General features: G+C 50.9%; 1 protein-coding gene across 1 annotated transcript in view; it reads right to left on the reverse strand.

Annotated features, from left to right (window-relative positions):
* The window catches only part of MGMT (O-6-methylguanine-DNA methyltransferase), a 25,339-nt gene extending 19,693 nt beyond the window's left edge, over positions 1–5,646 (reverse strand). The window contains exons 1-2 of the mRNA XM_088520104.1: positions 5,579–5,646; positions 3,014–3,168 (exon numbers count right to left, since the gene is read on the reverse strand). Of these exons, the coding sequence (XP_088376230.1) occupies positions 3,014–3,168; positions 5,579–5,646 (223 nt within the window). The remainder of the gene's footprint in view (positions 1–3,013; positions 3,169–5,578) is intronic.
* Positions 5,647–12,500: the final 6,854 nt, after the last annotated feature.

A 12,500-nucleotide genomic window follows, 5' to 3' on the forward strand; every position in this document is an offset into this window, starting at 1 on the left:
CTGCAGGGACTGAGCAACTGTCCTGAACGTTTCTCCTTGTTCGCCTCCCTCCAGGGATCCTGCAGGAGAAGGAGATCCCTGGATCCATGGCAGAAAGTGAGGCTGCCCCAGATCACCAGCTTGGTTTTATTTTGGAGCAATGGGTCTTTTTCTGGGACCTCAGGAACTGAATCTTGTTGTGCAAACGGTACTACAGCACCAGCCGATGACGCACGGGGTGCAAGTGCCAGTTCTGTGCTCGGAGTGCTCTTCAACGCTCTTCAACACTTCCCCTGCTCTTAGTGCTAGCTTAGAGTGCTAAAGCCAACCTGTAAAACCCAGGTCACAAACGGAGCCACTGAAGCAGCAGAGTTTGGCTGGCAGCTGCGCTCTGCAAGGGCCTGTCCCTCCCGTCAAAGTGCTTGGCATAAGCTCTGCCTCAGAAGGAAGAAAAGATCCCATCGTCAGCCCTCATCGCAAAAACACTTGATGGTTTCACTCAAATCACAGAATTTCAAGGCGCCACCGCATTCAGAGCAAAGGGAGAGGGCAGGTTTGCACCCTGCGAGCTGCTGCCCGTGTGGACGGCTGCCCCCACTCCTGCCCTTGTGTTTGAGTCTGCGTTTTCCTGGAGGAATGAGGAGGCACTTTCCAATGTAAATGTGAAAGAGTAAATAAATACCAAATTCCTAATTTAGCAATACTGTAATTGTGCAGATAAATCGAAATGCAGCATATGTTCTGTTATAATGCAGCTTTCGCTTTACCTTTCTACTAAATAACATTTTTGACATATATTTTCCACATTCTGTCCAATACCAATTTATTCTACTATATGAAAGAATTCCTGAGAAGAGAACGTAAGCGGGTATATAAAACCAGTATCACTTGAGTGCGGTTTGTGCCAATTAATTGTGTCAGCATTTCCATTATGCACTTGCCTCCCCCCTCACCATAAAACATGCACACCTGGGCTCCGTCCAAGAACAAATAATTGAGCTAAATTAAAAAAACCTGGGTCTGCACATGCTAAAATGAGAAAAACATACCCGGGTCCTGCAAAACGCCCGAGCGCGATGCATGGGGTGGGAGCGCGCGGCGCCCGAGCTCCGGGAATGCCGCGGGCGGCTCGGGAAAAGATTGGATCCCGCTGCTCCGGATCCTGCGCATCCTGCCGCGCTCCTGAGCGCCCACCCGTCCCATTGAACACTGAACGCGCTGTCAGGTGGAGGCTCCATCGACCCCGAGGCCCCACCGCATGGGCGCTTTGAGGACACCAACATCTTGGCATTTGTGACAAACCAGGCATCACCACCGCTTCGGTATTTCCTAATTACCCACAGGTTAATAGGACAGTTTCACTAATACCTGTAAATAAGAAGCTTGCATTAGCACATGCTCGAAATGCTTGTATAAAAATGAGAGGGGCACGGTGCGGTACACAAGTTTCAGAAAGCTTTGAAAATACCCTGTAACTTGTCAATGCAAGATGCTGCGTTGGGGAATTTTCATAACATGCAATAATCAGTGTAAAAGTTTGCCGTTGAAATAAAGGTACGGTGAAAAGCTGGCAAACTTGGACACTTCTGCCTTCCAGAAAGAATAACTCAATTATCTACACGACACCCTGCAGAAAAAACACGCTGTGATTTTCTTCTCCCACTTGCAGCCACCATTGGATAGTTGAGGTGGGAGAGTCTACATTTCCCTTACTCTTGGGAATAGCAATTTGGCACTAATTGCCAAAGGGAGGGGATCTCTCTGGCTGCATCGCTGCGAAAGAAGCATGGGAGTTTATATAAAAAGCAGAGCTATGTTACACTGCGGAGTCTGGAGGAGACGAGCCCCTTTTTGGCACTATTTTATCACGCTACCTCATAAAACACAGTTCACAAAAAAAAAATTGTTCACTGGGAAAGGATTATGGTGATGGAGAGACAAAAGGCCACTGCCAAAAGCAGAGTGGTGCGACTGGTTTTTTTGGTGCCTGAACCTACTATTGCATTTCATGTGGTTGACTTCTACTTAGAGGCCTTCAGGGAAAAGATGCAATAAACGTTACGTGGCAAGGAGAAGCTTCTCCCCGCTCGTGCTTTAATGGGAATTCACGAATAGCGGCTCCTCTGCAGCAGCACCTGCTCTTGGGTGCAGGAGTTAAAACAGCCCCTGCACTTGGAGGACGAGAGCACGCAGCAAGGCAGACAGGGGAGCGCCGTGTCCCATGAGCCAGACACAAGGGAGGCCCATGTCCCATGATCCAGGCACACGGGAGGGCCATGTCCCATGAGCCAGACACAAGGGAGGCCCATGTCCTATAATCCAGGTACAACGGGAGCCCTGTATCCCATCATCCAGGCACACGGAGCCCCATGTCCCATGAGCCAGGCACACAGGAGCCCCGTGTCCCGTGATCCAGGCACATGGGAGTCCCGTGTCCCGTGATCCAGGCACACGGAGCCCTGCGTCCCATGATCCAGGCACACGGGAGCCCCATGTCCCGTGATCCAGGCACACGGAGCCCTGCGTCCCATGATCCAGGCACACGGGAGCCCCATGTCCCATGATCCAGACACACGGGAGCCCTGTGTCCCATCATCCAGGCACACAGGAGCCCCGCATCCCACGATCCAGGCACACGGGAGCCCTGTGTCCCATGATCCAGATGCACAGGAGCCCCATTTCCCATGATCCAGACACACAGGAGCCCCATGTCCCACAATCCAGGCACACGGGAGCCCCGTATCCCGTGATCTAGGCACACAGGAGCCCCATGTCCCATGATCCAGACACATGGGAGCCCCGTATCCCATGATCCAGACTCACAGGAGCCCCATGTCCCATGATCCAGATGCACAGGAGCCCCATGTCCCGTGATCCAGGCACATGGGAGTCCCGTGTTCCATGATCCAGGCACACAGAAGCCCTGCATCCCATGATCCAGGCACACAGGAGCCCCGCGTCCCATGATCCAGACACACGGGAGCCCCGTGTCCCGTGATCCAGGCCCCCGTCCCCCGCGTCCCTCCGGACGTACCTCGCAGCAGCAGCGGGTGGTGGAAGGCGGGCAGGGGCAGCGCGGCCGCGCGCGCCGGGTCGCAGAAGTAGGCGCGCAGCCAGGCCACGCTCTGCTGCAGCGGCTCCGGCAGCGCCGCCGCGTCCGCCGCGCGCGGCTCCCGGGGCTCCACGGCGCTGCAAGAGACAACGGGGAGAGTCAGTGCAGGGCACGGGCACAGGGACCCAGGTTGCTTCGTTTTCCCACTCGGACAGCGGTGGGATGGTTCTCAGCTGCAACTGTTCCCGGGAATTTGGTGGCATTAGTAAAGAGCAAGAAGGAATGCAACTAACGCACAGGTCTTCTGCAAAACTGTCTTTAGTGGCTCCCAAAATGCAAAGTCAATACAAGGTGATTTGCAGCTCTAAGATCACAGCAGGGAAGGGAATGGCCTGGGGAAGCGGGAAATGCTGGGAGCGGGGAGCCAGGACCACGCTGGACCTCCAGAGGGGGGTCTCTCAGCAAGGTGCTCCTCAGCCCATGGTTGTGATGGTGTCTGGTGCTCGCGGGGCTGCAGGACGGAGAGGGACTGCAGGGCACGGAACCGCGCGGATCCCCCGCTCCGCCCGGGGATGCTGCGGATGGAGCCAACGCTCCGCGGCTGCACGAGCTGCGGGCGTGCGAAAACCAGGCGTGTGATGTGCCACCAATGACACCAAAGGCACCCGAGCCCGCGCCCGCCACGAGGAGCCTTGCGGAAGGGCCTTCCCGCTGGAAGTGCTCGGCGGGGAGCAGCTCCGGCGCGGCGGGAGGAGCGGGATGCAGGGATGGGCGCGCGGCCGCAGGCCCCGGTGCCCGGGAGCAGCAGAGCAGCGAGCCGGGGCTCGGAGCGCCGGGAACGCCGAGCTGGAAACCAGCCTGGCACGTCACAGGCTTCTCCTTTCCACTTTTTATATCCAGATCAATTGCAACGTTCTGGTTTTTCCCTGGGGAAGAAGGAAAATAGTAGTGATTTGCTCTAGAAAGTGAGGACTCCTTCACGCTGCTTTGGCATTTAAAAATCTCTTTGCTAAAAAAAAATAAATAAAACCAGATTTAACTGAAGGAGACTCTGTGCATAACCTTTTCCCAGGGCTGTTTGTATGATGTGGACCTCAGACCAAGTTCTCGACACTGAGGATCATCTTTTATTCCGCACATGTACAGCGCTCAGCAGAACAGGGCTCTGTTTTATTGTAGACAGTTAAAGCTACTACAACATAGTAACCATAGAATATAATAATGCCTTTGAAATCTCCAAGAGAAGTTGGTAGACTTTTCTGCTCCATTTATCCAGAAGAGCAGAGGAAAGCATTCAAAACTAGCAACCTTATGGTTTTCACATCATCTTGTTTCATATACTCTGGAGTCTGGAAATGATTTGGACTGTAATATCATAATAAAAATGAGCGACTACATCTCCTCCCGGCTCTGCACCAGCTCTCTCCACGAGCAAAAAGATAATGAACAGCTGGAACCGCCGCTCTCCCACTTCGGCTCCAGCGGGAAGTTGGCAAAAGGGCCCTGCAATTTCCTCGGGCTGCAGGAGAGCGGCCAGCCGGGGCTTTCCCTGCCCTTGGAAGAGGCGGGAGCAGGAGCCGGGAGCCAGCGGGACACAAGTGCTGCCGTGGGGGTTGCCCGGGGCTTGTCCCAACCAACGTCCCGACCCAACCATCAGGATTTCCAAGGAGGCCGCAGAATAAACGTGTTCGCTGGCCGGACTGCTCCGACAGTGCAAGGCCTCAGCTGTTTCAAGTTGCATTTTAAGGCTCGTCTCTGCTGAACATCTCTGGTTTGTTTCAGTGGGACGCTTCTCCTGCCGCTTCACCACCGTTTTCACCACCTTCTACCACTGGACCAAGAAAATAAACGCTTTGCCAGAACCACTACATGGGAATCCATCGACTTCTTTTCCTGCGGAATCCAGAGCCAACTTGCCAACATGTAGGTCAGAAGCTTCTAAATGGCAGAAAAAAACCAAGCATATATATATATATATACATATACACCTGATTTCACTTGGGGAGAAATGCTAGCAATCATTCCTGGGAATCTGACAGCATTAATAAAGACAGAACTGATCTAACGCACGGGTCTTCTGCTGGCCTCCTCCCCTCTCCTTCCTCCTGCCCAAGCTGCACAGCAGCCTCCTACAAACTACCTAGTCATTAAAAATCCAACTTAAAAACGCCAGCTGTCTTTAACAGTTTTCGGAGGCTTCAAAGCCATACTTCGGTTTGACTAAACCATACGTGCACTTCAAGAAGTAAGGCAAAAATAGTCCCCAAACATCCAGAAGAAGAAAAGGAGAGCAGAGGAGTTAGGTTATGTGAAACTCCTCTCTTCAATACTGTGCTTCCTTGGAAGTCTTCTGAGCACCCTATCATATACATTAATATTTTATCATCTTTAATTCAAAAAAGACAGGAAAAAGGCAATTATATACTAGAGGCACCCATCCAACAGTTGTATTAATTAGCTGTACCCGGTCTTCAGTGATGAACAAGCAGAAAGGCACCTGTTGGATTAACGTTCTTCCCGCTGGGATCCCAAGGGGAAGGGACTAACTCCCGGCTGCTCGGCCACCACTGGCCAACAGCCAACAACGTGATGGCCCAGGTAGCCTTTGGCACCATGTTCTACTTGTGGAAAGCTTGTCTTGAACTTACAATTCAATGAATCATGGGATCAACTTAGTTCTCTTCCCTGAAAATGAAATAATGCATTTTCATGTAAAAAAGCAAGAAACGTCAGGAGGCAACGTGCTTCTCGCTGCTCTGTTAGCAGGAGCAGAGGAACCTGACTCTGCTGCTGCAGAACGTGCCAGGAGCAGCTTCTGGCTGACCCGTTTTGGCCCATTTCTTCGCGGCCTGGCCAAGGAGGACTCCGTGTGCGGCCAGGAGCGGCTGCTGCGCCCGGAGCAGCTCCAGCTCCTCGGAGCGGGAAGCCCGACCGCGGCCGCCCGGTCCCAACCCAGGGACTCCATGGACCGGCAGGGACCTGCTCCGCGCTCAGGACGGGCAGCCCATGCTGCTCTTTCTAACCTCCCACGCGGTTACTTCCATTTGAGCTTCTCTTTTAAGCCTGACAAACCTAAGGCTCTGGTGTCCTCGCCGCTGACCGGGCTCTCCGGGAGGTTCTTGTCCCAGTCATCTCTCTTTTATGGCTTCTTCTATGTTCACATGCAATGAAATAGCAGAAAAGAATGGTTTTACCAGAGGGGGAGAGAATCAGAGCCGCCACCTGTTTCAGTTTAGCCGGCTTCTTCCAAAGCACTTGCCAAGAACGGGAAGGGCCAGCGTGCTTCCAAAACAAACATGTAAGCAGCAAATTGGCTGCAGGAGCGCTCTGAATAGCTTAGCCACCCTGCAAACCAGAGGAACACGACGTTTCAGGACACACCACCACTGTGGGCAGCCCTGTGCTGGATTTATTAATGATCAATTTATTAATGATTTATTTTATTTCTGAGTTTTTTTTTTTTTCTCCACCTGTCCTTAACAAAACTGAACTGAAACGTAACGAGGTGGACCTTGAATTGTCATCTAAAGGAAGGGGAATATACTACACTGGCTCTGCTGGCAATTTCCTTAGGATAAAGGCAAATGTAGGAAAATATTCTGACCATGTCACGGAGGCACCTGCAAGTCTCAAACACGGCAGCTCGGTTGGACACGGGCCCGGGCACGCAGTGACTCGCTGTCCGTGCTCAGCCTGCAAGGAGGACGGCGACGCGCGTCGCTGCGGACGCGGGCGCCAACCAAGAGCCTCCTCTGCGTTCAGTTGTTTGAAGCACAGAGCACAAATCCTCCAAACTATCGCGTTAATTGTGTCCTCCCGCAGGCTGTCACTCACCAGCTATGTTGTGTTGTGACACTGGCACACATGGCCCTGAAGATCGTTGGGTTTGCAATATCCTGCTATTTTGGGGTATTTAGAAAATAATGATCTCTGGACTTCTGGATTCAGCCACATCCTTATACGTTTTAAGTAACAAGGACCGCAGCGAGCTGCTGCAGGAGGTGCAGCGGGTGCAGAGGACCCGTCCCCGCGCTCCACGCAGGACACCGGCGTGCCCGGGCTGCTCCCAGCGCTCAGCCCTCTCCAGGGCCGAGCTCCGCAGCCCCTCGTTCTGGTGACAAGTAGCTAGATTTGCAACCAGGAAAAAGAGACTGAACTTCCTGGCAGAAACAGATACTAAATCTTGATTAAACTTGCAACTGCAGCTTGTCCCTGGAAGTCTGTAAGTGTATTTACAGGGCATGCTCGTCCTCTCTACTTTGGAGAGTACCTCCAGGCTGGAGGACGGAGGATGGGAAGACCTGGAGCGTGCCACGAGTGCTTTTTCTCACATTTACTTTAACGCTTCGTTGGCCTTTTGACTTCTTGGAAGTTTGTGTCTTGAACAGGACCAAAAATTATCAAAATTACCCTGTGTTCATTAGGATTAACAAGACTTCATCACTGGGTATGCCTTAATAAAGGTGAGGGGGGACAGAGGGAAGAAATGAAATAGAAATAAGACCCCTTCCCTTAGTATCTTATACACCAACATCAAAAGTTCTTCCTCAAAACTCTCCCCAAAACAAAAACTGTGAAAAACTGCAGAAATCTTCCCCAAACAGTAAGAGACTTGGACTTGCAGGGCCAAAGGAAGTTCACCACGAGGGAGACCGAATCCCACTCTTGCTCCGTAATTGAAGCCCAAGCTCCGCGAGTGTTGTTGTGACTGCCCGTAAAGGCTCCATGTGGCTGTCATGCTAATCTTCTTGTTACGGGAGAAAGACCAGAGGCCTGTTGCTGTACAGGCTGCAACTATAAAGAATGGGCTTTGACATGACCCTGTAGTCCTGCTCGGCTGCAGGAATGCGTGATGCAATCTGACAGCAATTTAGACATGGTTCTCCTGGAGCCTGCAGACCCACTTAACGTCAAGCACAAATAAGAATGTGGGTGGACTTCTGAACGGCTTTTGCCCTCCATGCGGGAAAGAAAGAAAGAAACAAACAAAAAAGAAAAAAGATGGCTATTTAACAACAGGTTTATGGAAAAGGATCCTACGGAGGAATCTGCCCATGGGCGGAGAGGAAACGTTTTTGGGAACACTGCCCGGTAGGATTACAGCAGACTCCTGTCATCACCTCGGGGAAGAGCTTGGGCCGCGGCCACGCGCCTGTCGTGGAGGCAGAGCAGCTCTCGGAGCGCCGCGCGGCACCGCGAGCCTCCGAGTGGGCCGGGACCTCCGGGAAGCGGCGGCTCCTTGAGTCACCCTGGTGTGGGCAGCGACACCTACCCAAGACCCTGCTGCCCATGCCGGCTCTCCGGACGCCGCCGCGGATCAACGGGAAGCGCCAGGTGGGTCGAGCATCCGCGCGCGGTCATGAGAGCGGCGGACTCGGGGGTGCTGGACCCGCTGCAGCGGCTCCGGCACCGGGAGGCCCCGGCGGAGCCCTGGGAGGCCCCTCGGTGCCGCCGCGGGAGAGCGTGGCAGGAGCAGAATCCAAATGCAGTCATACAATTAATTAAAGGCATCACTGGGGGGTGGGAAAGTGTCCCCACTTATTCTGCATTCCAGAATAAATTGGCACTAGAACTCGCCGCAGATTTCCTGGGATCTGCAAGCTAACTCTTCTGTCATTAAATAGACATGAGGGGTGAGAGCGACTTTGATGGCAATGCTCTTTAGAGTTTTTCAATGGCATTTTCTTATTTTATTTAGCGAACGATGGAAGACGACCCAACGCGCAGCGCTCATGCATACGAAGCCTACAGAAATGGGGACTGTATAAGGAGTTGCCTTGCCGGGAGAGCAAAGGCGGATTCGTTTCCTTGTCTTCCTCACACGGAGCCGGCTCTGTAGTAGCACTGACCTGCTCTCCAGCTCGTTGCTTCGCTCAGAGAAATGCATCTGGAGCGTTATTTTTCAAACAGCAAAACCCAGTAATAATTCAAACACAAAACTTAAAAGAAGACTCAGTCATGCAGCATTACTCCTTAAGTACTGTACACACGTTTAGCTGGCGTTTTTACAGAAGCCTTCATTGTGAAAGTAAATAAAAATGCATTTTATCAACACCTAAATGTAATTTAAATAGTCTTTCTTTGATAGATGAAGGCTAAAGCCACCCCAAAACTGCAGATGAATTATCTGGTCTCTAATGATTCCAAAACAATTACAGGATGCAGAGCAATCTCGTTAAATTTTATTCAAAAGCTTACTACACTTGTGTTTTCTCTTATTTTTCTATCAATGAAACCCTGGAGGTTTAAGAACAATTCATTATGTATGAGACCCAACTTACAGTGCTTGACTGTTGATTAATAGCAAAGTTTGCTGTATGTACATTTGCAACATTAGATGCATACAATATGCTAACTTATTCTTTCACTGAAGCTAATTATTTACAAAAATGACTACTTGAGACTACAATTTATTAAATGCATGCATCCAGTCTCCGTTTGGCCCCAAAAGACAGTCTGGAATGAAGATCTTTTACTTGATGTGACAACTTCTAGAAACAGTGTTATTAATATTGCAAATGTGGCAAATAAAGAGTTCAAATAGCCGTATGTCTGTGTTGCCTTTTTTTTTTTTTTCACAACTGAAGCAATGAACAAAGCAGCTTTCTAAGTTTAAAATGCATGCAAGAAGCACATTCTTACATAGTCTAATTTAGCTTCTTTTGAATGAAGAGCCTGTATGTTGGCAATAAGAGATTAAAGGAAGGATGAGAGCTGCAATGAGCAGGAAGAAGCCTGCACTCCTCGTTGAACTACTGCCATCACATCTCCTTTCAAGAGCTACTCAGAAGAAAGGGATACACTTAAGGCACAGCAGAAGAACAGAGAACTTCCGTATGATTTACTCCTTTTCATACAGTATTCTCCCCATTCTGCCTTTATCTATTATTGAGGATTTAAATTCTTACGGATTTCTGCTTTTGGAAGTTCTGCATTCAAATCCTACCTGTCCTCTACCCTGCAAATGAGACATGAACATCTGCACGAAAACACTGATGGATCAAATAGAGATTTCTAGAACGGACGCATCCCTTGGGTAAAACACATAGGTATCGACACAGCCTCGTCTTTTTTCCTGGCATTTGCAATTAATGATGCTAAGTTAGTGCCGAATGGAGGTTGTCTGAGGAACAGGCGATGCCGGCAAAGATTCTGCCTGATTATTCCGCACTAGCCGTGTGTACCAGCAAACACTTTAAAGAAGGGAGTGAGACTCCTGTCTTCACATGCCAAGATAAGGAAAATCAATGTCAATGCCCGAAAGACTTGAGTGATAGCACTGAAGGTCATTAAATGCTACTCGGTGCCCTGTGCCATTAAAGTTTTGATTGGAATCCTATATAGAGAGACACAGATTTCACATGAGATCTTGCCCTGGGACACAGCATCGCGCGCCCGCCGAGGAAACAAGACAATCAGCGACGGTGGAGCTGGCCCGGCGCGTGCGAGCGGCCGCGCTTCCCTCCGCGCTCCTGCCGTGTCTGTGGAGAAACACACCCGATTAGCGACGCGCAGGCGGCCGCCACAGGGCTGCGGCTCTTCATCCACCTCCATCTCCTCTGTGGAGCCGTGACCAGCCGCCCTCCTGCTCCTCGCGCTGCCGGAGCCCGCGTCCTGCCCCTTCTCCACCCTGGGGAGTCACCACCACCGTCCTCCCGCCCTCCACGTCCTGCCCCTTCTCCACCCTGGGGAGTCTCACAGACTCACAGAATGGTTGAGGTTGGAAGGGACCTCTAGAGATCATGTAGTCCAACCCCCGAGTCACCACCACCGTCCTCCCGCCCTCACCGCTGCCTGTGGCGCTCTCTGCACCGGCCTGGGTCTCACTCCCTCTGGGGATTCCAGTTGCACCTCTGTAGCCGTTACCGACTCAAGGAACAACTATTTTCCTTCTCGACTAACTTATTTTCTTCCAAATTAATGCTTGTTCTCCACATAATTTGACCAGGAAACCAGGACTTGGGAAGAAAATAGACAGAAAATCAAACCGATGCTGCAGCACATCCAGTGGTGACCTGGAGTTGCCAGAAAAATAGGAACTGCAGCGAAAAGCTCTGCTCTGCTCTGTCCTTTCTAAAAATATACCATCAGCAAAGAATTAAGCTATTAATGATTGAAGACTTTTCAAAGGTCTACAGCGTGGCTATATTTGGAGAACAAAAATGTTCCTGATATCAGAGCAGTCTCCTCATAAATCTTTCTGCTCCAAATCAGTAGGTTTTGCAGCAGAACAACTGGAAGATTTGTCTAAAAAAAAAAAAAAACCTGAATTTCTCAAGGTCTTTTACTTGGAAGGAACAACCTATTCCAGACCGAGAATGGAGGAAATCAAACACAGGCTCAAAAGACTCTCCACTACCAAGCCAACAGACATGTCATGAGAAGTTTTTTCGACCAAAAAGCTAAAGTTCAGCAGTTAAAAACAGCAGCACGTTCCCACCACAGGTGTCAGGCAACATGAAACACAGGTGTTACCATCCATTCCAGCTACAATAAACTTAAAAGAAAGGCAGTCAATTTTAGCGTCTATAAGAAAATGAGTTAGGGAACGTGTTTTTCTTATATAAAGGAACTCTCGCTGCAGAACGCGAGGCCGGTTTTAGCGCAGGCCATCGCTCTGCGGTCCTGCTGCCCTGGTGGCAATGGTGACACGGCACCACCTGCACCGAGAGCCCACGCCCTCACTCAGAAGAGTGCCTTGCGGTAAGAACCCAGCTGCTACCTGCTGTCAGAAGCCAAATTTACATCTTTTCTGCATATCTAAGATATATATATTCCCAATTATGCATGGATTAAAAAAAAAGACTAAGGCAGTTAAAATACACATTATTTCTACTGCTCTGGCAAGAGAAAGCTCTGTGATCTCCACGGGCACACGGGGAGATTGCAGAAGGAAAATCTCCGGGTGAATTCCCGGGACTCGGCTGCCGCTGCCGCCTGTCCCCGCGCGCTGGCGCAGGCTGAGCGAGCCCCAGGATATCCACCCCGATACCAGGGCATCCCCGCGGCCGCCCCGGCCGTCGCTCCAGCCTCCCAGAGCGGGTGAGGACACGAGCAGAGCGGGAAGCTCCGGAGGATGCGGCAAGGCCTCGGGCACCGGCGCGAGGAAACGCCGCTGCTTGTGCCGGTTGCGACAGCAGTGCTCGGAGTCGCTGCCGTTTCACAGCGATGCAATAAAGATGATTGAGCTGCAATCAAAATCTGTGGTTACTAAGAGCCATTCCTGGTTTAATAAATTTTCTTCTGAGCAGCTGAGCGGGAATAATGACACTCAGCAATGACACAGGGACCCGAAATCTAGAGTCCCACTACTGATCTTGTGTTCACACAGCCACCCTAGACAGGGGACTATCAAGAGGAGCACAACTGAACTCCCTGACCATGGCACGGAGCGCATAGCTTTGCTAAAAACTTCGTTAAAAACGTTCTAAGTGAAGAAGAAAGCCATATTTTCTTTAAAAATATGCAA

This window comes from Tinamus guttatus, unplaced genomic scaffold (assembly GCF_059628265.1).
Source record: "Tinamus guttatus ecotype Peru unplaced genomic scaffold, ASM5962826v1 Tinamus_guttatus_pri_ptg000079l, whole genome shotgun sequence".
Classification (NCBI taxonomy): domain Eukaryota; kingdom Metazoa; phylum Chordata; class Aves; order Tinamiformes; family Tinamidae; genus Tinamus; species Tinamus guttatus.